The sequence below is a fragment of the Diaphorina citri genome, unplaced genomic scaffold (genome assembly GCF_000475195.1).
Source record: "Diaphorina citri unplaced genomic scaffold, Diaci psyllid genome assembly version 1.1 scaffold558, whole genome shotgun sequence".
NCBI lineage: Eukaryota > Metazoa > Arthropoda > Insecta > Hemiptera > Psyllidae > Diaphorina > Diaphorina citri.
The window spans coordinates 4174-30816 of NW_007377992.1; the positions used below are offsets into that span (position 1 = coordinate 4174).

The window sequence follows — 26643 nt, forward strand, 5'->3', positions numbered from 1 at the left end:
CTCTTCCGATCTTACAAAACTCGATTTGGTTACACTAATTCGACAATCTGTTTTACTAATGCTTGAATGTCCAATCTTTCACTTTTTTTCCATTTTTTATTATTATTACCTATTATTACAAAAACATAAAACCAAGTTGTATTCAATTTCCTCGTTAAAAAAAAAAAAAAATCTAAATCCAATAGAATAGATCACTGTTAGTTAATTAGTTCTCTCTATAACTTCACTATTTTTCTATTAGATAGCTAGTTAGCTACTCTAGATCGCATAAATCACGATATCATCACGCAATTGTATTAAGTCAAATCTGGCAACTTCTCCAATTGGCTCATCGAATAGGTCGGTTTCCAAATGTTGCAAAGTTGCGAACTTTATGAATTTTGCAAAAACTTAGATACCTACATTGCATTAGAGTACATAAATGTGATGTGCTATGTACTACTGTTGCAAAAACATTAATCAGATTCTTTAATCAGAATCTATGCTGACTTTTTTGGGATTAGAAAATGATTGCGGTGTCCAAAGTTCGAAATATTCCACCTCATATTCCAAGGAAAACTTGTGGGACGGAAAAGAATATATCCTGTCTCCGAAACTTTTAAGAACGGTTCAAAATCTCGTCGTCTGACTTATTCAAAGCAGCAATATGGACGATACCTTCTTAAAGGTACTTTCCTCAAGTGTTGCAGAAACGGACCACTTGATTTGGAATCTAGAAGACAACTAAGATGTCTAGAATACCAGACAGAAGAAGGCAGAAGTAGTAGGAGTACCTACATTCCTATACATAACTGTTTATTACTTACATACTTACTTTCTAGTAGTCATATGTCATAATAGATTAACATTAGCGTTGGAAATCTAGCCCTCAAGTGTTGCCTTCAGAAAGGGGCCACTGAAATTCCAATCTACAAGACGACTTCTGGGACAGTGGGAGTGACTCGTACCAGTAATCGTCATGGTTTGATCGAATAGTCGGTTGCTGTTTGATCGACAGAACAATCGAACCCGTAGGAAGGACTAGGTAGTCTTTGACGACAGAATCGTGAAGAGCTATTGTAACCTTAATATGGAGATAAGATGCCAAGGGGCTTTAGATCATTGTAGTCAGATAAGATCTGGGAACAATAGACACTGGTGGCGTGAGCTTTTTGCTGATTTTATCTAGGATGATCTAGGTAACTTTGTACTCTTTTTGTGTTTGTAGCCTCTCCTAGTCTTTGTTGATAACTAGGTGTGAATGGATTAATTTTAAAAGGATCAATCAACAAGATACAAGTTTAGATGCCTATAACAACTTAATAAAAAACTTTGCTAGATAATATGTGAGAATAAAGAGTAGTGAATTGATTTTAGTTCATTCAACAAACTATCGATGTATTGATGCCTATAAAAACCTACTAATAAAAAACATGTCATAATATGATGATGTTCAAAGTTCGAACCTATTACATAAAGAATAGAGGTATGCAGACTATTTAGGTATCGTAAAACTTACAAATTGCTCGCACAGCTTTCAATATTTTATGAGTATGAACTTTTGTAAGCAAAGTACCTACTTTGGTATGCAGTTTAGTTAGGTATAGGTACATAAGTAATAGGTAATTTCTGCTTAGTAAAGTTCAAACTGCCATATGCATCGTCGTACGCACTTACCGATTGCCAAGTGCCATCAATCACTCTTCAATGAAGTAATGTGCCAGCAAATGAGGTGCAATCACTCTTCATAAGTGAAGTTGCACTCATAATTGAAGTAATGAAGTTGCATATATCGACCCAGATGATAGCGGTGATGTGTTTGTGGTTGTGGTTGAAGCGCATATTGCAGGACATGTGGCTGTAGGCCTGTAGGGAGTGTCAAGAATCATTGAAACCAACTTTAGAATCCTGAGTTGGTACTTGGCGATTTCAGTATGCAACCATTGAGCCATTGAATTATACTATTGGCTTCATCAGTCGTCTTTATAATCACTTTTGCCTTGATCCAACATCTTACTTTCTTTTAAAGGAGGTTCAATTTTAATAATAATAATAACAATAGTGATTATTTATACTGCTCGCATAGGACTGAAAAGTCCCTTTACTCCAGCAGTAGGCTACTACTATTATTGTGGTCGAAGCGTGAGCTTTTTGCTGATTTTATCTAGGATGATCTAGGTAACTTTGCACTCTTCTTGTGTTTGTAGCCTCTCCTAAGTCTTTGTTGATAACTAGGTGTGAATGGATTGATTTTAAAAGGATCAACGCAACGAATCAACAAGATACAAGTTTAGATGCCTATAACAACTTAATAAAAAACTTTGCTAGATAATATGTGAGAATAAAGAGTAGTGAATTGATTTTAGTTCATTCAACAAACTATCGATGTATTGATGCCTATAAAAACCTACTAATAAAAAACATGTCATAATATGATGATGTTCAAAGTTCGAACCTATTACATAAAGAATAGAGGTATGCAGACTATTTAGGTATCGTAAAACTTACAAATTGCTCGCACAGCTTTCAATATTTTATGAGTATGAACTTTTGTAAGTAAGTACCTACTTTGGTATGTACCTACATAAGTAATAGGTAATGTCTGCTTAGTAAAGTTCAACGTAAAAGCTTCGTGAAATATGAGTGCCCATAAAAGTATAGGTGGGAAGTAGGTACAAGTTTGGGACTCTGAGTTCCACAGTTGTACTGCCGTTACCAGGAGGGAGTTAGGTACTCTGTGCCTTTGTCTGGTGGCACACTGAGAAAAAAACTAGGGTGCCGGCAGCCCAATCGGGTGATTGGGTTCCGGCACTCTAATATTGAACTCTATATCGGGAATCTCGACACTATAATATAGCATTCCAACAACCTAAATCAGGGGAAGTAACCCAAGTATAGAGTTCTTCTACCCTAAACTTGGGGCACCCTGTCAATTTTTACTTTCCTTATCCTATAGGAAGGAAAGTAATGTAATCGGGTCAAATTTTCGATGGTCAGATTTTAGTGCAAAAACACGTCTGATTGCCACAGTCGCTGCCCAACAAGAAGAACCCACATCTGACGAAACAGGACTCAGCCCCAACTACAAACCCTCGGTCAAATTGGACCCTCGACTGCGGAAAGCCCTGCTGCGGGTCCTCACCAAATTGGACCAGGAGGATAACAAACCCAATGAGGTGTCCATACGAGATATCAACAGTCAGGTGGGATCACCACATGAGCAGTATCAACAGAATCAACAACAATATCACTCGAATCAACAACAGTATCAGCCGAATCAAAGAGCCGGTAAGTAGCGTAAGGAAAACTAAAAACCCGCTTGGAGAACGAACCTTATCCCTTCAGGAAAAAGTTCTTTTTTTAAGAGATTTGACAGAGGGAACTGTAACTGCTAAGGTCTTATCGTCCCGAAATCGGAGAGAGAAAGGGCACGAAAAACTGGGAATGCAGACTTGGCCTTTATTTTCTGATCTCACCACTTTTATAGGCCGACATTTTTGGATAGGAACTTGGCCTTCACATTTGTGTTTTTGTGGGTAACTTTAACCTATTGTATGAACGTACCCGTACCTATCCCTAGTAGAATGGTTTAAAGGCTCTAAAGGTTTAAAGACCCATCAAATACCGAAGACCTTCTTTAGACTGCGGAAGTAAAGGGACTTTGCAGTTTCATTCTGGCAATATAAGCAGGGTATACGAGAATTCCATCCCAAAGCAATATACCTACGAACGTACCAAGGGTAAAGGGTTGAAATACTCCCTCCTTCCTACGAACGTAAGAGTACTAAGTGTAAAAACGTTGAAATAATTCCTCTGTTTCTGTTCCCAGATATTCTGCCTCGCGTGTCTGATGATAGCCACAGTCGCTGCCCAACAAGAACCCACCTCTGACGAAACTGGACTCAGCCCCAACTACAAACCCTCGGTCAAATTGGACCCTCGTTTGCGGAAAGCCCTGCTGCGGGTCCTAACCAAACTGGACCAGGAGGATAACAAACCCAATGAGGTGTCCATACGAGATATCAACAGTCAGGTGGGATCACCACATGAGCAGTATCAACAGAATCAACAACAATATCACTCGAATCAACAGCAGTATCAGCCGAATCAAAGAGCCGGTAAGTAGCGTAAGGAAAACTAAAAACCCGCTTGGAGAACGAACCTTATCTCTTCAGGAAAAAGTTCTTTTTTTAAGAGATTTGACAGAGGGAACTGTAACTGCTAAGGTCTTATCGTCCCGAAATCGGAGAGAGAAAGAAGACAGGATAGGAGAAAGCCAGCCGTTCCGAGAACGAACATTACCCCATCAGGATAAAATCCGGCCCGGGCGGAAATCGAACCCGCGGCCTAGTGCTTACAAGGCAGATGCGCTAAAAACCAAGCTAACTAGGCTGGAGAAAAAGTTCACACCGGGTTGTATATTTGTAATCAAACGCCCGACCTGGGACTCACAAGGGTATTGAACTTTTCTAGTTTCTAAGGGATTGTTTTAGTCTTTTGGGGTACAGCTGCCGTTGGTAACTCATCCGCTATTTCTTCCACAGATTCTCCCAGTGGACCCAGCGCTAGTGGTTTCCAACCTAGTGGACCCAGTGGTGGCTTTCAACCAGTTGAAGGCACATCCACTCACACGCCAGTGTCTATATATCAGGACTATTCCAAACTCACCCAGCAGCCCCTGAGCAGTGCTGTGCCGCCCACCGCACCAACTGTCGCCACTCCGGACTATGAGCGATTGTATCAACAGTTCCAAAACCTTCAGGTAAGTTTGGACCAACAGTTCCAAAATCTTCAGGTAAGTATGGATCAACAGTTCCAAAAACTTCACGTAAGTTTGTATCAACAGTTCGATAACCTTCAGGTAAGTTGGGATCAACAGTTCCAAAACCTTCAGGTAAGTTTGGATCAACAGTTCCAAAATCTTCAGGTAAGTTTGGATCAACAGTTCCAAAAACTTCACGTAAGTTTGTATCAACAGTTCGATAACCTTCAGGTAAGTTTGGATCAACAGTTAGATGCACGGGATTTCCGACGGGGTCGGAGTTTTATCGGCTCTGAGCTTGGAGTTCGCGGTGCACTCAGCCTCGTGAGGACAAGTAGCTATTTTAATCGAGTAGCGACCAGTGGCGACATTACCAGTGTGAAGAGATTTTTGAAAGAGGGAAATTCATTGCAAAGGAAGCACGTAGTAATGCTGTGATATCCACAAAAGTTGTGAAAAGGCTCTGCTTTAACACAAACAAATTCACGATTTGATTTTATTTTCTTGTATCATTTCAGAAAGTAGAAACCGCTGCTCAAACCGGTGCCGTGGATCCAACGCAACCCACCAACACCAACGTCAACCAAAACGGTTCCAGTAACATCGTGGCCCTCACTCCTCAACAACTGGAAGCGTTCTACAAACAGCAAGCCGCAGGAGCCCCACCCCAAGGCCAGGACATAAAGAACTTGATCCCGGAGTTTGTCGACTTCAACCAGAACTTCATTTCCAATCAGGAAGACGGAGAGGGCGAGAAGCTATCGAAAGCCCTCGGCTACAAGATCATCAAATTCGACAAGAACGATAAGGAGTCCATTAACAGTTTCTTGCAGAATAACAACATCGAGATCATCTCGTCAAACGGTGGAAAGCAGGTGAACCCGAGTCAACTCGGACAGAATGATATCCTCCTGTCTAACTTTAACGAACATAAGGAGATTCTTCTGTCTAGCTTGAATGTAAACAAGGGTGCTGGTGATGCCAAAGGAAATGCTGAAGCCAAAACCAACGAAATCAACGAATCGACTAGTCCGAAGAATGAAGTTCAACAGAAACCTAAGGATGTGCTGCCAACACCTAATGATTCGCTGATCAGCAATGAAGACCTGTACAAGACGGTGATACTGAGTAACAAGGCGCAACCGGACAATGGAGGCAATGCCATCTTCTACAATCCGAATAACATTATTGGACCAAGCGGGAAAGAAGGTAAGAGCCAGCCTAGTTAGCCTGGTTGGTAGCGCGTCTGCTTTGTAAGCGCTAGGCCGCAGGTTCGATTCCCGCCCGAAGCGGATTTCATCCCGAACGGATAATGTTCGTTCTCGGAGCGGATGGCGCTCTCTTATCCTTCCTTCTCTCTTCGATTTCGGGACGATAAGGCCCTAGCAGTTACAGTTCCCTCCGAGCACTCTCAGACAGATTCAATAACCTTACCTCAGAGAGCTCTTTACCTATTTCTCTCTCTCTCTTTTTTTTTTTTTTTTTTTTTTTTTTTTTTTTTTTTTTTCCTCCCCCTTTTTTCCTTTTTTTTTTTTTTATTTTTTTTGTTTATGTATTTTGACCTTAGAAGTTCTGCCGCCGTTTGGCAAAGATGACTGTGGTACGAATGTTTGTGCTGGAAGTTGTCTGACGGTTCTGTGGAAACAAAGAAATCTGACCTCAGAGTCCTCAGACCACCTTAGTGTAAGGACAGAGTGGATCGGAATAGACTGCATAGAACTGGTAATACATACAACAACAACAACAACAACAACAACTTACAGTACAAATGTACAGTACAAATACAGTACAATGTACTAATACATTAGTACATAATGTATTAGTACATTAGTACAAATAGTACAAATATAGAGATAATAGTAGAAGGTGCTATGGCAAAGAGTAATTTAAATGTAACAACTTTCTTCATGAAATAACGTTTAACATTACGGGCAAGTTGTGTTGATTGTTGATTGCCTAGGTTAGGAATTAATACAGGCAAGTTGTGTTGTTTGTTGATTACCTAGGTTAAGAATTGAACTTCCGTCTAGATTGCTAGAGTTGCTGATGGTGTGTTGACAGAAAATAAATTGGTGGGGTGGTAGGTCATCATGAATTCATCACTCAGGAAGGACATTGTTTATGGTTTACACAATAATTGGAGCAATTACTAATGGCTTTTAAGTGTAAAGATACACAGGCGTGCTTACTGGAACTTGGCCTGGCGCACTGCCGTGCGCTCAGATTTCATTTATACTTCGTATAAATGTAGTTTAATACGAGTACATATAACCCTATTGAATTTAAAAGCCATTAGTAATTGCTCCAATTATTGTGTAAACCATAAACAATGTCCTTCCTGAGTGATGAATTCATGATGACCTACCACCCTACCAATTTATTTTCTGTCAACACACCATCTGTAACTCTAGCAATCTAGACGAAAGTTCAATTCCTAACCTAGGCAATCAACAATCAACACAACTTGCCTGTAATGTTAAACGTTATTTCATAAAGAAAGTTGTTACATTTAAATTACTCTTTACCATAGCACCTTCTACTATTATACTAATACTTATTCTAATACTAATACATTTGTATTTGTACTGTAAGTTGTTGTTGTTGTTGTTGTTGTTGTTGTTGTTGTTGTTGTTGTTGTTGTTGTTGTTGTTGTTGTTGTTGTTGTAGCGGCTTTAGCTATAGCCCAGCCGAAAGGTATACTGTAAGTTGTATGTAATATCAGGCTCTATGCAGTCTATTCCGATCCACTCTGTCCTTACACTAAGGTGGTCTGAGGACTCTGAGGTCAGATTTCTTTGTTTCCACAGAACCGTTTTTCTCTCAATATTTCTTCATAGAAGCTATTTAATTGTGACTTAGGGCCGAATTTTAAACTCGGATTATCATTTAATCCTGGTCAGGATTAGCTTCTAGGAGAGCTATTCTATGTGGGAAAGTAATGTTGGACAATTAGTTTGACTAACTAAGATAGGAACTGAAAGTAATTTAAAAAATATTCTTAAAACCTCTCCGAACACTCTAAGCCTAACCGCCCCTAAAAGGTAATCCGGTTTTAAAATTCGACCCTTAATGACTTAACCAACTTTTTTCCAGGTGAAATCTTCGACACGAAACCACCCTCAGGCCCAGACAACATCAAGGATATCCCCACGTACACGGAGGAAGCTGACAAAGCCACTAACTCGAACTCCACCAATAACAAAACCTCCGAAGTTCAATTCTTCTCTGTGCCATTGGTAGCCGCGTTCACCCTACAGCAAAACAGCTTCGGCATACCACAGAAGGTAAATCTTATTAAAATAGTATAGAACAGGGATTGCCAACTTCATGAGTATGCGGGCCACATGCTACATCGGCAGGTACTTCGCGGGCCACATACAGGTTAGGAGGCCCGTATCAAGCATTTTCTTTAGGGGCGGGGGTTGGAATGGTGGATGCTCCAGATTTTCGGAGTCCGCCCCATTGTAAAAGAGCAAAAATGAGGGCCGATGGGGCCCATTCAAACAGCTTCTAAGCTAAGGTACCCCCTAAGCTGACTTACAACTTTAAGCTGACTACGCATGTACAGTAAGTTAGTAAGCTGACCAACTTGGCAAACATATCTTTAAGATATGTACATTTTTGACCTGGCAATTTTCTCGGCAGGTGATCCCGCTCAACTATCTGGACAATGGGGAGTACATTTCCGAGGACCGCGTCAAGAGCATCGAGGAGAACATCATCCTGAACAAACAACGCCAGAAGATAGCCGAGACTGCTAATAATACGAAAGAGCTGGAGGAGTTGAAGAGCAAACAGGAGTATTTGGAACGAGAGAAAGTCTATGTGGACGAGAAACTGAGAGAATTCCGACAGAATGAGAGCAAGGAGAAGCTTATCCAACAACAGTCGATTGGTAAGTTGGTAGGAATTGGAGTGAGGGGTAAAGAAAAGGCTTACATATTTCAAAAGCATTCCAGTATTATGAAAAAATGAAAATTTGGCATTGAATTCAAGTATAGTTGTAGGTATGTTTATTTTGTATAATTTATTAAGGTTTGTCAATTTAGACTTCATGATAGACTACTAGATAAAGGACAAATTAAAGAAATTCTTGTGAAAGTTGTTAAGACAAGAAGCAAAAATTGTGTGTCCTTTCTAATCAAACGAAATCTTCTCGTCACGTTTCAGGTTTACAGACAGCCAACCTGGAACAATACCTGCAGAAGTTCAACCGGGAACCCAAATACAATAGCGACTTTGCCAGTCTTCAATTTGGAAACCAAAACCTTGAGCAGAAGAAGCAGCAATTACAGGAACAATTCGCTCGGGAGGCAGAACTGGAGAAATACAAGAAGCTGGAATTGGAGAAGATCCAAGAACTGAACAGACTCGAGAGGTACAGACAGTTTGAGAAGAATTTGCGACAATTCGAACAGACAGAATCCTCCGCGTCAACTATACCTCAGCTGAATTCACGTCCTCAAGAAATTCAACCCTTCACGCCAAGCTTCTCTCCCCTGGTGAACTTTGACAATCTTCCCCCAGTCGACTTCCAGAAGAGTATCAACCTCCAGTATTCCCAATACCAACAGGCGCAGCCTAGCTTCTCCACCGCTCAGCCTAGCCTTCCAGTAAATCAGCCATCCTTCTCACCCACCCTTCGCGCTCAACAGCCTGCCTTCCCGACCAACGTACCCACGTTCTCCCCTCAACCGAGTTTCCAACCGCAACCAAGTTTCGCCCCTCAACCAACCTTCCAAAACAACATTCAACCAAACTTCGTCCCCAACGTTCCGCGAGGGCAGCCCACGTTTGAACCGCGACCCAATTTCGACAACTTCAACCAACAGCCAAACTTCGTCCCTAGTCAACAACTGAAACCAGCACCACCTCAGTTCAATCCCAACCCGTTCCAACAAATCCCACGTCAGAACTTTCAACCCAACTTCCAGCCCAATGGGAACAACTTCATCACATCCGTCCAGTTCCCACAACTGGGGAATAACTTCCAACAACCAGGGAATAACTTCCAACAGGGCCGCAACTTCCCAGTCGAGCAAAACTTTCGACCGAGTCAGTTCCAATTCCAGCCACCCACCCCGCAATTCCAGAACTTCCAGCAACCGTTTGGCCAACAGCCGTTCCTCAGCAACAACCGGATTGTGAGGAAGGAACCGTTCCAGTCTGTAGGCAACTTTGGAGTGAATAACTTTGTACTGCCTCCTACCAAGTCGAATACTTTCAAGAGGAATGTGATTCCTCCATCTCGAGTTCTGGAACCACCGTTTGTTTAAGTAGAGAAGTGTGTCATGCAGAGGTGAAAAGCGTTGGGGAAGAAACGAAAAAGGAATATATTTTGTAGATGAGTGTACGCTATTTTGGTAGAGTTTGGTTGACGGGAAACGAATTTTTCAGACCAAGTTATTGTGAACCAAGAGAGGTTGATTGTTGATTGGTATGCATTAAAAGAAGCTGCATTTTGCTCATTATTTCTATCGGTCGCTAATCAACTAGTTTAAAAAATTTAAAATAAATTTATTTTAAAAGGGGCACGACTTTATTTACATGAAAATTTAAAAGGTTTCTAATTTTCCTTCACACAATACTGGAAAAGCATCTGCTTCTTTTCTATGCAAACCATTTCATCACCTTGGAGAAAAAATTCCCCATACGTTTTTACCATCTGCATGAAGATACGGTTTTAAATTATAAGAATCCATTGTTCATGGATTGGACAGTTGTATGTAGAATCATATTTGTACATAACGTGTAAGATATGCCAAAGACTTTTTCGTACTAATGAATTTTTTTTTTTTTTTTTTTTTTTTTTATTTTGTTTTTGAAATGACCGCCCTAATTCAGTGATTTTTCATATCTACTAAAATGGCGGCTTCATGTTTTTTTTTTTTTTTTTTTTTTTTTTTTTTGAGGTTTGACAGAGGGAACTTTAACTGCTATGGTCTTATCGTCCCGAAATCGAGGAGAGAAGGAAGACAGGATAGGAGAAAGCCAGCCGTTTCCGAGAACGAACATTATCCCATCAGGATAAAATCCGCCCCGGGCGGGAATCGAACCCGCGGCCTAGCGCTTACAAGGCAGACGCACTACCAACTAAGCTAACTAGGCTGGCACTATTGAATTTTATTGTTATGCCAAGGAAATTTTCTCTCAACTGGGTAGGTATCTAGTAGCTACTGATCTCAAGTTACAGATACAGTGGTCGTATCAATAGCTAGACTTCTTTAATAGATTTGATAGAGGTAACTGTAACAAGGAAGGTCTTATCATCCCGAAATCGAAGAGAGAAGGACCATAGGATAGAAGAAAGCCAGCCATTTGGAGTACGGACCTTATCTGTCCTAGATAAAGTTTGCCCTGGGCGGGACTCGATCCCGCGACCTAGCGTTTACAAAGTAGGTTCGTTCGGTGATGTACATTGTTCGAATGACAGTAGGGCTACCTACCTAGTCCGCCATTTTTAATGATTAATCCATGCCATTCCCTTAATTTAGTTTCGTACGTAATAATTAGCTTGTAAGTAACTTGTACAGACGTAAATTTTGTAAAAAAATACAAACGATGTAAGAAATAAACAAAAAGTTTCGTTTTGTTTTTCTAAGACTACAAAAATTTAGCCTTTTCTCTCCTCAACAACGGAATGTCTAATGTTCTTGATGACAGCTTTTGACTTCGAGGTGCTGGGTTCGAATTCCGGTCAAGGCGAAAAAATTACCGATTTTTCTCGGTTCCCGCGAATAGGTACATGGATGTAACATTGTAACAGGAACAGGAATGTATGTATCTCCTAAACCATAAATTAATATAAGCGTGATTCGAAAGTACATCTTAGAATAAATTCATTTATCTATTTTACATAACATGAAGTCATAAAACTACATAACTACAAGTACCTACCTATGATAATAAAAAAAAAGATTATTAATTTTTTTATTAAAATTTTCCGTTTATTGGTTTTTAATTTTTTAGGATTAATATAATTCATTAATAAATAAAAATTAAGTAGAAGAGAGGGGGGGGGGGGGGGGGGGGGGGGGGGGGGTCAAGATCAGATTCTATGACATATCTCAGGAAGTTTTTTTCTCATATCTTTTTCTTGTAATTCATTTTGTAGTTTAGCAAAGTTTATCACCTCTTCTACCCGACTTCATGTCCACTTTGCCTCTGGCTTTACAATCATCCCTATCCATCATTGTCTTCGTATTCTTCTTATAGCTTGAACTGGCTCCTACTCCTAAACATTGCGTGGAGGCTGGTGTTGAGTTGAACCGTCCTCGCCTTGTATTAGACCTCGCACTTCCAAACATCTTACTACACACAGGTGTGTTGTTACGATTACTCATGATTTTATCTTTCAAGCTACTGATGGCGCTCCTACTCCTAAACATTGCGTGGAGGCTGGTGTTGAGTTGAACCGTCCTCGCCTCGTATTAGACCTCGCACTTCCAAACATCTTACTACACACGGGTGTGTTGTTACGATTACTCATGATTTTATCTTTCAAGCTACTGATGGTGTTTTTGTAGTTTTCAAACTCTTGGATTTTCCGCTTCAGCTCTGCGCGGCATTTGTCTATCTCGCTTTGTTCATCTTCCAGTTCTTCGTTAAGTGCTATGATTTCTTCTTTCAGTTGTGTCATCTCTCGTTTCGACGGCATTTGTCTATCTCGCTTTGTTCATCTTCCAGTTCTTCGTTAAGTGCTATGATTTCTTCTTTCAGTTGTGTCATCTCTCGTTTCGCCTTGTTGTTCTCGTCTTCCAGAGCGCTTATCCTGTTTGCTAGCTTGGCACCGGTTGCTGCTTCCTTGGCCAGTTCGTTCTTCAGTTGCTTGATGCAGCTATGGTTCTTCTTGTTGCACTCCTCCAGTTTCTGTCGGGCGGCCTCACACTGGCGTATCTTATCCTGAAGGCGGTCATTCTCCAGGTTAGACGCCTCCAGAGATTTCTTACACTCCTCGTTGCGTCTCAGAAGACATGCATTCTCCTCGGACATCGCGTCTATGTTCTTCCTATAGTCAGCGATTTTCATTTGGAGACGATTAATTTGGTTCTCCTGCCTCCCAATGATGCCTTCCTTCTCCTGTAGGTCCTCTTCCAGTTTGGCAATCGCGTCTTTGAGCTTCGAAGTCTGGTTCTCACAATATTGAATATCTTTGAGCAGATTCTCATTCTCTCTCTTCAGCTCTTCCACTTCTTTGTATATGTTTTTGAGCTCGGCGATTTCCAGGTCTTTGCATTGCACTGTGCTAGTGAGTTGTTTGTTCTCGCGTTGTAGATTCTGTATGGTTGTTTCTTGCTCATCTATAAGAGCATTATCTTCACGATGGATATTCTCGAGTTCATCCACTTCGTTTTCAAGTTCTGCCACGGTGACAGTGAGCTGTTGATTTTCACACATGTATTGATTGCGAGAGTCTTCCAGTTCTTTGATTGTTTGGACCACTCCATTTAGATCGTTGCCTTTGTCCATGATTTTCTCGTTCGTGTCTGTCTCTTCTGAAGATTTTCAGTTTTAATCTATATTATCTCTACGGTTTTAATCGCCTATTGGTCTTCTGTTCTTCAATGTTTTCATTCGGGAATTAGTTACGAATAATTTGGATGTATTGCTTATAAAGGGGAGTTAGTTGAGTGTGTTTCCAATTTTAATTGAGCTTCTATAATATTACCTTTGCAGTTTTAATCTATATTATCTCTACGGTTTTAATCGCCTATTGGTCTTCTGTTCTTCAATGTTTTCATTCGGGGATTAGTTACGAATAATTTGGATGTATTGCTTATAAAGGGGAGTTAGTTGAGTGTGTTTCCAATTTTAATTGAGCTTCTATAATATTACGACTGGTCATATCAACTGACTTTATACTGGCCTCGTTATATGCATTATCCACATTCCTGACTTTCCTAATTATTTATCTACTTTATTATTGTGAAATTCTACTTGGCGTTTTATTATACTTTTGGATAAACACTCCAAATAGTTTCTCATCTCTTCATATTCTTTCCTAACTCAAAATAGTTTTTAGGGGTTTTAACGACGCTTAAGGACATGCCTCCTTTCTCACAGTTTACAGAGACCTAACAAATAAAGGATTTCCTTCTCTCTTCGCTTTAGAGACGATAAGACCTTAGCAGTTACAGGTTTTCTTTATCAAACCTCTTGAAAAAAGAAAGAAAAAAAAAATGTAATGTCTGTTTTTGTTTTTTTTTTTTACAATCTTAAAAAAAAAAAAAAAAAAAAAAAAAAAAAAGAGAAGTGTTTATTTAAGTGTTTCTCCCCTCTACTTTAGGGGAGAAATTTTAGTGATTTTTTTTTTATATAAGTAAATAAGTAAATATATCTACGTCATTTTATTTGCACTACAGTCGAACCTGTCTAAGTGGGAATCCAAGGGATCGATAATTTTTTCCCACTCATCCAGGTTTCCCAGTTAAAAAGTGTCCTACTTAGAGAGGTTACCATGAAGGGGCCACGATTTTTTTCCCCCCAGTTATCCAGGTTTCCCACTTGGACAGGTTCGACTGTACTAGGTTTTTAATACCAGGTGTTTTAAATGTTTTTATTGGAATAACTTACCTATTACTAGTAGAGTGACTAGATGTTGACTCGTTGTTAGGATTGGATGGTGACTGGGCTGCGGTACATGAGCTTACAGCGTAGTCTGAAATAAGAAAGAACATGACATGTACCTAAGTAGGTGTTTTAAAATATGAAGGTTCTACGTTAGCCGGAGTGTATTAGGTTATATCACACGACTAAACAGAACAGAAAGACAAGCTCGTAAAAGTTGTGATTCCTTATTTCTTGTCTTAGAATGTAAGGGACAACTTTTTCCTTTACTTAAGAAATGCATGCCTTTATTCTGCAGGTCGTCTTTTTACTCATTGATTTCACGATATCGCCGTATGCGTCCGTTTACTAATCGTGAAATCCGATCGCTTCAACCACTTAAGCCCACCACATCAACCTTGAAATTTCGCGTTTGATACGGTTTGTTCACTAAATTCAAATCTTATAAGGGCTATTTTTTCCACTGCAAGAGTTTTTCCTCTCATTACGAGATCAATCGCTTAATGAATGACGTCATCACCGCGAAAGTATGCGATTCAACCGATTAGATTTTTTTTTTTTTTTTAATTAAATTTTTACCTAAGCAGGAGAAAAGCCCCACTTTGGCCATATCTTTATAGGATTGGATTTCACAATTAGTACCTATTAAAAAGCACAGATTATTTTTTACTATTTCTCAACTCACCAGAAACATTTCTACCCGATCTCTGCTTGATGGTGCCCGCGTTCTCGTTGGCGAACGGCAGCGAGTCGCTTTCCGACCCACTCGATACGAAACTGCGGATTTCACAATTAGTAATAAAAAGCACAGATTATTTTTTTACTAGGTATTTCTCAACTCACCAGAAACGTTTCTACCCGATCTCTGCTTGATGGTGCCCGCGTTCTCGTTGGCGAACGGCAGCGAGTCGCTTTCCGACCCACTCGATACGAAACTGCCCTCCTGGGACCCTAGCATGCTCATTCCTAACGTTAGATGTCGCTCATGATGGGACTGGGGGGCGGGAGGGGGCGGGGGTTGGCACTCGCTGGACCCGCCACCACTGGTGTTGTGAAGGCTGGCGCAGTTGTTGGGACAGTTACTGTTATGAAGGGGAAAAGAGAGCATTTAATTAATGGTTCTGTCAGCCTAGTTAGCTTAGTTGGTAGTGCGTCTGCCTTGTAAGCGCTAGGCCGCGGGTTCGATTCCCGCCCGGGGCGATCTTTGTGTAAAGGCTTTTCAAATAAGATTCATTGATTAAGATCGGGAAAAAGGAAGAAAGAAAGATAGAGAGAGAGAAAATATTTGATTCTTTTCAATACAAAATGTTGTTAACTGTTAACTGCAGTCAATTGGACTAAGAAGAAAGGTTTTTTTTTTTTTTACATCACTGCATAACTGCCAAGTTTTTCAGCAACAGGGGTTTTACCCCAAGTTCGGTGACAAGCTACCCGTCTCCTCACATTAATATCACCCAGTCTGAGTGACGCGGGTAAAAACCAACAGCCCGCCATTGCCCGCACGGTTACCTATTTGGATACCAAGAACGCGCAAAGTTGCTTAACTTCAGTGATCCGTCCGTTGGGAATTGGTGGGTGTGTCTATGCATTTCTTACCGGTATAAATTCTGGAAGACCGTCGGAAATATTGAGTTGCGCTATTTCAGCTTTCAGTTTTTTCCTGTGGTTCGGTTTCTTGATGCCGATAGCTGTCAGGTCCTGAAAAAGGGAAAATAGAATAGAATAGAATATACCTTGTTTATACTACCAGCATAGGACTGAAAAGTCCCTTTAGGCTGTGTTTATGAACAGGGCTGAGATGAGCTCGGACGAGGTGAGATAGGATATTGTTTCTACAGTTTTGCATTGGAGTGGTAAATGGCTGTCAGGTCCTGGAAAAGGGAAAATACACTCGTGTTAGGAGATATTTAAGTGATCTTTAAAAAGTAGATACCATTTACCTTTAATATTGCTCGATTTCAACTTCAATTCTTTGTGTTCTGCTAGATAGCTGTCAGGTCCTGAAAAAGGGAAAATACACTCGTGTTAGGAGATACTTAAGTGATCTTTAAAAAGTAGATACCATTTACCTTTAATATTGCTCGATTTCAACTTCAATTCTTTGTGTTCTGCTACAATCTATCCATCATCTCTGTCAAAGAAACACTCTACCTACAAGAAAAAGAAGAAAAATGCCAAGCCATTGATTGTATACTGTGTCGTATGGCAACGCTGTATCAGAGCAGTTCGTTAAATGCATTGTTGTTTCTCTCTTGTGATGAAGATGAAAGACTGCACAATTTTGTGAGTATCACAGCATTACTGACAGTCTCCTTTACTGGACACGATTGAATTATAGCCGAAAAAAACTCGAGACTCTGACGGGTATCGAACCCGGGACCTTCGGTGTGAGAACCAAAAGCAGATTTTATTAGGTTTCATTATTTAAACTTACTTCAGGTGTCATCCGTGAGATGGTGTGCATGTCGTATCCAGCGGCTACAAACAGGGGGAAGTACTCTTCAAACCTAATATCCATCAGCCAGCTATGTAATACATCCTGATCCTGAAATACAACATAAAATAAGTCAATAATTAAACTCAAACAATAAAATAATTAATTATTTGTGGTAAAGCAGGGCCTTTTCACAACTTTTGTAAATATCACAGCACTACTAAGGGCCTCCTTTGCAATCAATTCTCATTTTCCAACATTAGTGGTGGGGTAGTTGTGGACTGAAGGACCAAATAGCACGGTGGACTTAAAATATGGAGGTTGGTGGTTCGAATCCAAGTCAAGTCATGAAACCTTTGGTGTATGAGCTTACCGGAACACCCTGTAGCAACAGTCGTTCGACTTTGGCAGGCGCGGTATTATGATCAGAAGAACTGACTGAGGATGAAGATACCGCCATTTTCCAACCTTAGTGGTGGGGTAGTTGTGGACTGAAGGACCAAATAGCACGGTGGACTTAGAATATGGAGGTTGGTGGTTCGAATCCAAGTCAAGTCATGAAACCTTTGGTGTGTGAACTTACCGGAACACCCTGTAGCAACAGTCGTTCGACTTTGGCAGGCGCGGTATTATGATCAGAAGAACTGACTGAGGATGAAGATACCGAAGATCGGGTGTGGCCTGATAGGTGACAACTGGAGGCCCGGCCTGAATCCAGTGAGGCTGTGGAGTGACGGGACCCTGAACCTGACGAGCCGGGACTGTCTCGACCGGGAGACTGAAAAGACGGGACAAAATAGTTGGGGTTAGCGAGGTGATGAGACATAGTTGGAATTAAGTAGCCCACTTACATAGTTGCATTTTGGAGTGACTCCTTAAAAACATAAAATTCGTTCCCAGGAAGAAAGGCCTGGGAAAGATTCATATGTTCATATTTAAGGGGACCCTAGAGTCCAAACAGTGATGTACCGAGGGTGGTGGATGATCCAAATTTTCCGAGTCTGCTCCAGAGTAAAGGAGCAAAAATGAAGTACGAGGCGGGGTGTGCCCTCATACTTCATTACGGAGGATCTTCAGTTGCTTACCTGTGTCATATCAATGCCCTGATCTTCCTGTAGAGATAGCTGGTGGTGATAGTAGGTATTGCTTTTGCCCCCGCCATGGACCAGCTGTGTGTACTGAAATCAAAGCATGACAATTATGACATCTATGTTAGAAAAACACTAACACCCATATTTATGAACAAAATGCTGGCTCTTAAGTTCGTGCTAAGCATAGTCTCAAGGCATTTGATTGGTCAATTTTGCGGGTGTGTCCTCGTACTTCATTATGGAGGATCTTCAATTGCTTACCTGTGTCATATCAATGCCCTGATCTTCCTGTAGTGATAGCTGGTGGTGATAGTAGGTATTGCTTTTGCCCCCGCCATGGACCAGCTGTGTGTACTGAAATCATAAATATGACAATTATGACATCTATGTTAGAAAAACACTAAATAAAAGTTGCACGAAAGACACCTTAGTTTCGTGAGATTTTCAAATGGGAAGCTATGAACAATATGAACATATTCACAGTATGTCTTAGAAAAATTGATGTGGACCAACTGGACCAACATAATATTCATGTTCATCGTTGCTTCCAAAATATTTAACACCTACCCTCAGGAAAAATGTTTTGTTCCTGGCATGCAAAAAAAAGAGTAATTTAAATACACACTAGGAATAGGAACATAATAGAAATTACAGCCTCATTTTGAGTAGAAGATAACCACTAAGCTAGTGTATTGTTGAAGTCATTCTTTGTTTTCTTTACATCGCATCGTGGTTATTCAAGATTTTCTCTACATTTTATAATGAACTTGAACTTTTACCGCTCACTAGAACAATGGTGAGTTGGCCACGGTTGAAAATTTGCATTTTACACCAATTTAGAGGTTTTACCACAATGTGTTAGAAATAGAAGTCAGAATATGTAGAAGTCTAGCATAGAATTCAGATCGAGGTTAAGAGGAAAATCGAGGCCCATAACTTACAATGATTTAGAATATTAAAAGTGTGAAAACCGAGATGGAAAATGTAACAAAGTCCTTAAAAATTAAATTCGTCCTTCAATTTCAACGAAGGATTCGTGACTAACATGAACTATATATTTCCCTTTCGTGATGCAAAAATCAAAGAAAAAATCATAGGTGCGTATTTTTCTTCATTGACGTAAATAAGACATCCAAATGACCCCGCGTTCTAAAAGCTTCCAGGAGGTCCACTTTGCCCCTCGTTCCCCGACACGAATCACCATTTAATAGTCCTATTGTTGTACGCTTTTAACCATCCTCTTCGGATCCCATTTGGTGTCCCTACAGCGGTGATTCCTATCCTGGGGTAAATGACCCCAAAAGGGGGTCAGAGGGTGATATGGTTAGGTTAGCCCACCAATTTGTTGCATAAGCATCCAATTTCAACAAGAATTTTATTATACGAATTTCGCATCCAAAACATGTCTGACTTTATTATTACACAATTGGATCAAACTTTATTAAATTAAATTTACAGATGGTAACAAAAAGTATATACATATAAATACAAAATAAAGTTTGATCAAGGGTGGGGTTAATGCCTATGGCATTCTCTACCACCCCACCCTTGATGTACAGAATAGTGTTATCATGAAATTATATACAAAAAAGTACAGATCCTCTAAAAAAGAGAGCAGAATTTTAGGATAGACGTAGCCTCTTTAAATACATATGTAATTCCCCTAAATTCCTAAAAGTTCCTTTACCACTAAAGAGTTAGGTTCCGATTCAGGATCTTAGGGACCCTTATAGAAGTTTCAAGGTCCCCAAAAACTCTATGAGTAAATGTTAAGGCCTTATCGTCCCGAAAGCGAAGAGAGAAGGAAGACGAGATAGGCGAAAGCCGTTCCAAGAACGAAAATTTTCTAGGTCCCCATCGCATCGTCCCGAATGCTAAAGACTTATTGTCCCGAAAGACTTATCGCCCCGCAAGCGAAGAGAGAAGGAAGACAAGACAAGATAAAGCCAACCGCTCCTCCATCAAGAACTTGAAAAATTTAAGGTCCCTTAAAGACCCTATGAGGACTGAAGAAGCCCCGATCGGTTTTATAAAGACATACGCATGGGTATTAAAAAACACTTAGCATGGCCATTCCTCTCTATGTAGACCTATAATGTTATCCTGCATTTGATATTGCGAGGAGCTGGATGGGTGGTCCATTAGGTCTCCGAGCTTTGGGAGGACTTTGGAACCAATCTTATCGGACCTGTCCCGATCACCAATACCTGTTCTATAGGGTGTACCAATCTACCAATACCTGTATACAGACTGTACTAGAAGTTTAACCACATTACTGCTTCAGTAGCACATTGGTTTCACACTTGGGCCCATATTTAACATACTGATAAAGAATACTATATTTCATTAAGAACACCCCTTTGTATAAAACGGACTTTAACAGACATTCCAGAATAATGTACCGAGGTGCAGAAAAATTACAGACAGATCCTTCAGCGATCAGATCAGCCATTTAAATTTTCCGTTGATCTTCCCATACGTTAGTAAAACCTTTTATTAGGTAGGTAGGTACATAAGTAACCTATGAGCTATGAGTATTATTAAATTTATGAGACTAAAAGCATGGTCGTGATTTTGTATTTAATTTGGGGCTTTAAAAATTGATAAAGAGGGATGAAAAAAGGGCAAGTTTCTAAACCTAGGTCCAGGACCACACACTGCACGCACTTTAGGTGTACACTTGTACAGAATAACTACCAAAAGATTACCACCCCAAGATCAAGGGATGACCTAGTGTGGAATTCTGTGGGTAGCAGTAAAATTTATTACTAGGGGCTTTTTAACCATTTAATATCCAGACTTGTTTAACACCCATGTAAATATGAGTTGACAAATTCCTGTTACCAAAGGCATTTTCAGTATCTAAAATAATTTCTACTACTATATAAAATTCAGTGGCGTAGCGTGGTCTAAATTCAAGTGTAGGGCGTTGTAGGGCTCATGCACAGGTCTACCAAGTCCCATCACAGTACATGCATGTGCCAAATATGTATACCAACAAATAATCACCAAAAACAAAATCCCAATACATTTCGACCGGCTGTTAAAAATCTCCTCTTGCTAACTGTCTCCTCTCACGCACACATCTCATAATCACCAACCCAAATACCAATCTGGTTAATCTGAAATTACGTTTCTAGGGAACGTAATTTCAGATTAAAATAAAATCAACATAAAGTAAAATTAAAGATTAAAAAATGAAGTGGAACAAAAATAAAATCAAAAGATTAAAATTTAAACAAATAAAAAACAATTTATGTTCGACTAATGAAACCGGAACCAAAAGAATCTTGAAAGCAAATTTTTGAGATATGTATTAAGGACATGATGTACCGAGGGTGGTGGATGATCCAAATTTTCCGAGTCTGCTCCAGAGTAAAGGAGCAAAAATGAAGTACGAGGCGGGGTGTGCAAAGAGCTAAACCCCCTAGCTTCCGTGACTGCAAGTCCCAAAAGCAGATGGACACAGAAACAAGGACAGATTATTATTCTTCCAGGACGAAGTTCTATTGAGGGTAGCGTAAGCCCCAAGTCACAGGTTTTTTTTTTTTTTTTTTTTGGAAGAGAGGTTGACAGAGGCACTGAAAAAAAAAATTTCCAAGTCAGTATTGTTAGGCGCAAAAATAACTGGATATAGTTGTATCACCTTAAAGAGGATAAACGTAGTTTAATACGAGTACATATTACCCTCTTGAATTTAAAAGCCATTAGTAATTGCTCCAATTATTGTGTAAACCATAAACAATGTCCTTCCTGAGTGATGAATTCATGATGACCTACTACGCATACTTTTACTAGTGACAAGTGTAAGTTACGAGTATGTATCATTGTAGAAGTGAAAAGAACAAGTTTAGTTTTACATCATTTTTTACGCAAGTGATTATAAATTATTGTAAGTTACGCATATAATTTTAAAAGTAGAAAGTGTGTTAAGCATAATTTTACAAGTAGAAAATGTGTTGCGCATAATTTTACAAGTCGAAAGTGTGTTACGCATAATTTCACAAGTGGAAAGTGTGTTAAGCATAATTTCACAAGTGAAAAGTGTGTTACGCATAATTTCACAAGTGGAAAGTGTGTTAAGCATAATTTTACTTGACAAAATCTTCACCAGGGTTTAACTGCTAAGATCTTCAGTGTAGGGTTTTAGTCTCCATTGGGTGACAAGCTACACTCAAATTAACCGCACCGGTCGCTGTGCGCATTTATATGTCATAGCTACTCATTTTCCTCACGAGGCTGAGTGGGCCCCGCAACAGTCACGGAATCAATCATTTGCATGATACAAATTTCTTGACCCCGCCGGGAATCGAACTCGGGTCTCCCGCGTGCAAGGCGAGCGCAGTGACCACTACGCCATGGGAGCTGACTAACATTTTCGAAATTCCTAAAAATCAACCAATCAAATTGCCTAATCCGAGAATTAATCTTAAACCAAGTTTAAACCCATCTTGTTTTCCCGGCCTATATTTTCTCAACATTTTCTTAAAGCACATCATAAATAAGCACTATTCCGGTCATTAGCCCTTCAGGTCCCCCTGGATTCTAGTTTAGAAATTAACCCCAACACGACCTAGAATTTACCTGTGACTGCCCCAGTCATCAATTTGTACCTATCCTAATAAATAACAAACTATACCTTACCTTTGTCTGCCCGAAATCACGTTTCTTGTTTTTATAATGAAAATAATTGAATGGCTAAGAACCATAATGGACTACCCTAGACTTTTCGAGATTTTGAGTTTTTTTTTTAATCGCATCACTGAAAAAGCGAAAAACCAAACCAAGCTTTTTCTATGTATCTTTTGGTATTAATAGCCAGAGGCGGGCGATAGCACAATAAATTCACCACTTCCGAATGGATCACTGAAGTTAAGCAACATTGCGCGTGGTCGGTATCCGGATGGGTGACCATTTGGGTAATCGCCTGCTGCTGGCTTTTCCCGGCCACTCAGGCTGACTGGGGTCTGAGGAGGCGGGTAGTCGCCAAATGGAATTAAAACTCCTGTCACTAAAGATCTTGGGAGTTAGGAGTTATCGTTAAACCTCTATTGAAGAAGAAGAAGAAGAAGAAGAAAAAGAAAAAAAAAAACAAACAAACGAAAAACAAACAAAAAAAATCTGTGTTAGTCATATCTGCTTGATTAGCCATTCAATTTATTTCCCCTACCTACATACATACATACCCACTGTCTGTTTTTTGTTTATTTTCTTCTTTTTCTACTCCCCTCTCCTACCCCCCCCCCCTCTCTTCTACTTAATTTTTATTTATTAATGAATTATATTAATCCTAAAAAATTAAAAACCAATAAACGGAAAATTTTAATAAAAAAATTAATAATCTTTTTTTTTATTATCATAGGTAGGTACTTGTAGTTATGTAGTTTTATGACTTCATGTTATGTAAAATAGATAAATGAATTTATTCTAAGATGTACTTTCGAATCACGCTTATATTAATTTATGGTTTAGGAGATACATACATTCCTGTTCCTGTTACAATGTTACATCCATGTACCTATTCGCGGGAACCGAGAAAAATCGGTAATTTTTTCGCCTTGACCGGAATTCGAACCCAGCACCTCGAAGTCAAAAGCTGTCATCAAGAACATTAGACATTCCGTTGTTGAGGAGAGAAAAGGCTAAATTTTTGTAGTCTTAGAAAAACAAAACGAAACTTTTTGTTTATTTCTTACATCGTTTGTATTTTTTTACAAAATTTACGTCTGTACAAGTTACTTACAAGCTAATTATTACGTACGAAACTAAATTAAGGGAATGGCATGGATTAATCATTAAAAATGGCGGACTAGGTAGGTAGCCCTACTGTCATTCGAACAATGTACATCACCGAACGAACCTACTTTGTAAACGCTAGGTCGCGGGATCGAGTCCCGCCCAGGGCAAACTTTATCTAGGACAGATAAGGTCCGTACTCCAAATGGCTGGCTTTCTTCTATCCTATGGTCCTTCTCTCTTCGATTTCGGGATGATAAGACCTTCCTTGTTACAGTTACCTCTATCAAATCTATTAAAGAAGTCTAGCTATTGATACGACCACTGTATCTGTAACTTGAGATCAGTAGCTACTAGATACCTACCCAGTTGAGAGAAAATTTCCTTGGCATAACAATAAAATTCAATAGTGCCAGCCTAGTTAGCTTAGTTGGTAGTGCGTCTGCCTTGTAAGCGCTAGGCCGCGGGTTCGATTCCCGCCCGGGGCGGATTTTATCCTGATGGGATAATGTTCGTTCTCGGAAACGGCTGGCTTTCTCCTATCCTGTCTTCCTTCTCTCCTCGATTTCGGGACGATAAGACCATAGCAGTTAAAGTTCCCTCTGTCAAACCTCTTAAAAAAAAAAAAAAAAAAAAAAAAAAAAAAAAAAAAAAAAAAAAACAAAAAAAAAAATTTTTTTATATTTAAAAAAAAAAAAAAAAAAAAAAAAAAAAAAACATGAAGCCGCCATTTTAGTAGATATGAAAAATCACTGAATTAGGGCGGTCATTTCAAAAACAAAATAAAAAAAAAAAAAAAAAAAAAAAAAATTCATTAGTACGAAAAAGTCTTTGGCATATCTTACACGTTATGTACAAATATGATTCTACATACAACTGTCCAATCCATGAACAATGGATTCTTATAATTTAAAACCGTATCTTCATGCAGATGGTAAAAACGTATGGGGAATTTTTTCTCCAAGGTGATGAAATGGTTTGCATAGAAAAGAAGCAGATGCTTTTCCAGTATTGTGTGAAGGAAAATTAGAAACCTTTTAAATTTTCATGTAAATAAAGTCGTGCCCCTTTTAAAATAAATTTATTTTAAATTTTTTAAACTAGTTGATTAGCGACCGATAGAAATAATGAGCAAAATGCAGCTTCTTTTAATGCATACCAATCAACAATCAACCTCTCTTGGTTCACAATAACTTGGTCTGAAAAATTCGTTTCCCGTCAACCAAACTCTACCAAAATAGCGTACACTCATCTACAAAATATATTCCTTTTTCGTTTCTTCCCCAACGCTTTTCACCTCTGCATGACACACTTCTCTACTTAAACAAACGGTGGTTCCAGAACTCGAGATGGAGGAATCACATTCCTCTTGAAAGTATTCGACTTGGTAGGAGGCAGTACAAAGTTATTCACTCCAAAGTTGCCTACAGACTGGAACGGTTCCTTCCTCACAATCCGGTTGTTGCTGAGGAACGGCTGTTGGCCAAACGGTTGCTGGAAGTTCTGGAATTGCGGGGTGGGTGGCTGGAATTGGAACTGACTCGGTCGAAAGTTTTGCTCGACTGGGAAGTTGCGGCCCTGTTGGAAGTTATTCCCTGGTTGTTGGAAGTTATTCCCCAGTTGTGGGAACTGGACGGATGTGATGAAGTTGTTCCCATTGGGCTGGAAGTTGGGTTGAAAGTTCTGACGTGGGATTTGTTGGAACGGGTTGGGATTGAACTGAGGTGGTGCTGGTTTCAGTTGTTGACTAGGGACGAAGTTTGGCTGTTGGTTGAAGTTGTCGAAATTGGGTCGCGGTTCAAACGTGGGCTGCCCTCGCGGAACGTTGGGGACGAAGTTTGGTTGAATGTTGTTTTGGAAGGTTGGTTGAGGGGCGAAACTTGGTTGCGGTTGGAAACTCGGTTGAGGGGAGAACGTGGGTACGTTGGTCGGGAGTCTTTACCCTTGGTACGTTCGTAGGTATGTTGCTTTGGGATGGAATTCTCGTATACCCTGCTTATATTGCCAGAATGAAACTGCAAAGTCCCTTTACTTCCGCAGTCTAAAGAAGGTCTTCGGTATTTGATGGGTCTTTAAACCTTTAGAGCCTTTTAAACCATTCTACTAGGGATAGGTACGTAGGTACGTTCACACAATAGGTTAAAGTCATTTCATTTATACTTCGTATAACCTCTAAAGGCCCAAGCACTTTTTGCGTTTTGTATGCCTAAAGACCCAGGGTCCAATATTTTGGACATTTACTTTGTAGGCCTATAAACAGAGTTTAAACTTACTTTGTGGACCCGGTCATCAGTCGTCTAGAGACCCACTTTAAGAAATATGGCACACGGGTATTCAGAGTTCTTTACAAAATAGATTGTATGTAGGTTTAGCAAATAAGTGGCAACCTCTTTGGTGGCTATTACCATTAATATCTTTTTTATATTATTTATAATTTTCTCCATCCTTTTGTTAAACCTATGTATGTACTTATGTCTGATGTAAATATATGAGGCCTGTTTAAACTGTTGGCATAATGGGACTTTTTAGTCTTAGCCGACAGTATAAATAAGGTAGGTATATTAAAAAAAAAAAAAAAAAAAAGAACTAAAGCAGGAAGGTGGGTGTTTCATCTGATATTTTTGGATGAACATTTAAGATTCTGTTGGTTTTAAGTAAAAAATTCTGTGACAAGTTGAGTGCAAAATTGTACAGTTTTCAGAAGTGCAGCCCTGAAAATTCTGCTGAAGGCACAGAAGAAGTCTAATAATGATAAATAATTAATGTACTGTTTTTTTTTTTCTAAGAGGTTTGACAGAGGGAACTGTAACTGCTATGGTCTTATCGTCCCGAAATCGAAGAGAGAAGGAAGACAGGATAGGAGAGAGCCAGCCGTTCCGAGAACGAATATTATCCCATCAGGATAAAATCCGCCCCGGGCGGGAATCGAACCCGCGGCCTAGCGCTTACAAGGCAGACGCACGTTGTTTGTTGCAATGAACTCTCAAGAATATGTAAGACAGATAGCATTCGAAACCTCACCCTCCTGGTTTCTGGCAAGATATTTTTTCTTTTTCCCCTTTCTAATAGAAATT

The 26643-nt window shown here is 39.7% G+C and overlaps 3 protein-coding genes and 1 long non-coding RNA gene across 6 annotated transcripts in view; 1 reads left to right on the plus strand and 3 right to left on the minus strand.

The window, feature by feature from the left end:
• LOC103510090 overlaps window positions 1-10509 on the plus strand; it is a gene marked incomplete at its 5' end in the record, with an annotated part of 13798 nt that extends 3289 nt beyond the window's left edge. Inside the window, 7 exons of the mRNA XM_008474733.3 lie at window positions 2984-3263; window positions 3809-4097; window positions 4524-4741; window positions 5260-5950; window positions 7835-8025; window positions 8387-8636; window positions 8912-10509. Of these exons, the coding sequence (XP_008472955.1) occupies window positions 2984-3263; window positions 3809-4097; window positions 4524-4741; window positions 5260-5950; window positions 7835-8025; window positions 8387-8636; window positions 8912-10017 (3025 nt within the window). The remainder of the gene's footprint in view (window positions 1-2983; window positions 3264-3808; window positions 4098-4523; window positions 4742-5259; window positions 5951-7834; window positions 8026-8386; window positions 8637-8911) is intronic.
• Window positions 10510-11847: 1338 nt separating this feature from the next.
• On the minus strand, window positions 11848-13409 carry LOC103510091 (putative WEB family protein At1g65010, chloroplastic). 2 transcript variants are annotated; one of them, XM_026824244.1, is made up of 3 exons: window positions 12470-13409; window positions 12239-12380; window positions 11848-12092 (listed from the first exon to the last, which is right to left on the minus strand). In XM_026824244.1, the coding sequence occupies exons 1-3, from the start codon at window positions 13208-13210 to the stop codon at window positions 11857-11859; spliced, it is 1119 nt and encodes a 372-aa protein (XP_026680045.1). In that variant the 5' UTR covers window positions 13211-13409; the 3' UTR covers window positions 11848-11856. The 2 variants fall into 2 exon arrangements, with proteins under 2 accessions (XP_026680045.1, XP_026680046.1); XM_026824245.1 differs by having other exon boundaries at window positions 11848-11996; window positions 12143-12380.
• A 904-nt stretch (window positions 13410-14313) lies between these two features.
• On the minus strand, window positions 14314-15093 carry LOC103510092. The gene is made up of 2 exons (XR_003391762.1): window positions 14994-15093; window positions 14314-14399 (listed from the first exon to the last, which is right to left on the minus strand). It is a non-coding gene; the product is annotated as an uncharacterized LOC103510092 (long non-coding RNA).
• A 710-nt stretch (window positions 15094-15803) lies between these two features.
• Window positions 15804-18197, minus strand: LOC103510093 (caskin-2-like). 2 transcript variants are annotated; one of them, XM_026824247.1, is made up of 4 exons: window positions 18095-18197; window positions 17326-17520; window positions 16743-16853; window positions 15804-16006 (listed from the first exon to the last, which is right to left on the minus strand). In XM_026824247.1, the coding sequence occupies exons 1-4, from the start codon at window positions 18101-18103 to the stop codon at window positions 15890-15892; spliced, it is 432 nt and encodes a 143-aa protein (XP_026680048.1). In that variant the 5' UTR covers window positions 18104-18197; the 3' UTR covers window positions 15804-15889. The 2 variants fall into 2 exon arrangements, with proteins under 2 accessions (XP_026680048.1, XP_026680047.1); XM_026824246.1 differs by lacking the exon at window positions 18095-18197 and adding an exon at window positions 17828-17934.
• Window positions 18198-26643: the final 8446 nt, after the last annotated feature.

What these genes read in the sequence shown, in the direction of transcription:
- LOC103510091 (XM_026824244.1), bottom strand. Translation starts at nt 13,210, where the DNA reads ATGGACAAAGGCAACGATCTAAATGGAGTGGTCCAAACAATCAAAGAA. An exon ending in ACAACAAGGCGAAACGAGAG is followed by an intron (nt 12,381 to 12,469) that starts ATGACACAACTG and finishes TCGAAACGAGAG; the next exon opens with ATGACACAACTGAAAGAAGA. An exon ending in CACCATCAGTAGCTTGAAAG is followed by an intron (nt 12,093 to 12,238) that starts ATAAAATCATGA and finishes GTAGCTTGAAAG; the next exon opens with ATAAAATCATGAGTAATCGT.
- LOC103510093 (XM_026824247.1), bottom strand. An exon ending in TGTTGCTACAGGGTGTTCCG is followed by an intron (nt 16,854 to 17,325) that starts GTAAGTTCACAC and finishes GTTGTATTTCAG; the next exon opens with GATCAGGATGTATTACATAG. An exon ending in TCTCACGGATGACACCTGAA is followed by an intron (nt 16,007 to 16,742) that starts GTAAGTTTAAAT and finishes TCCCTTTTTCAG; the next exon opens with GACCTGACAGCTATCGGCAT.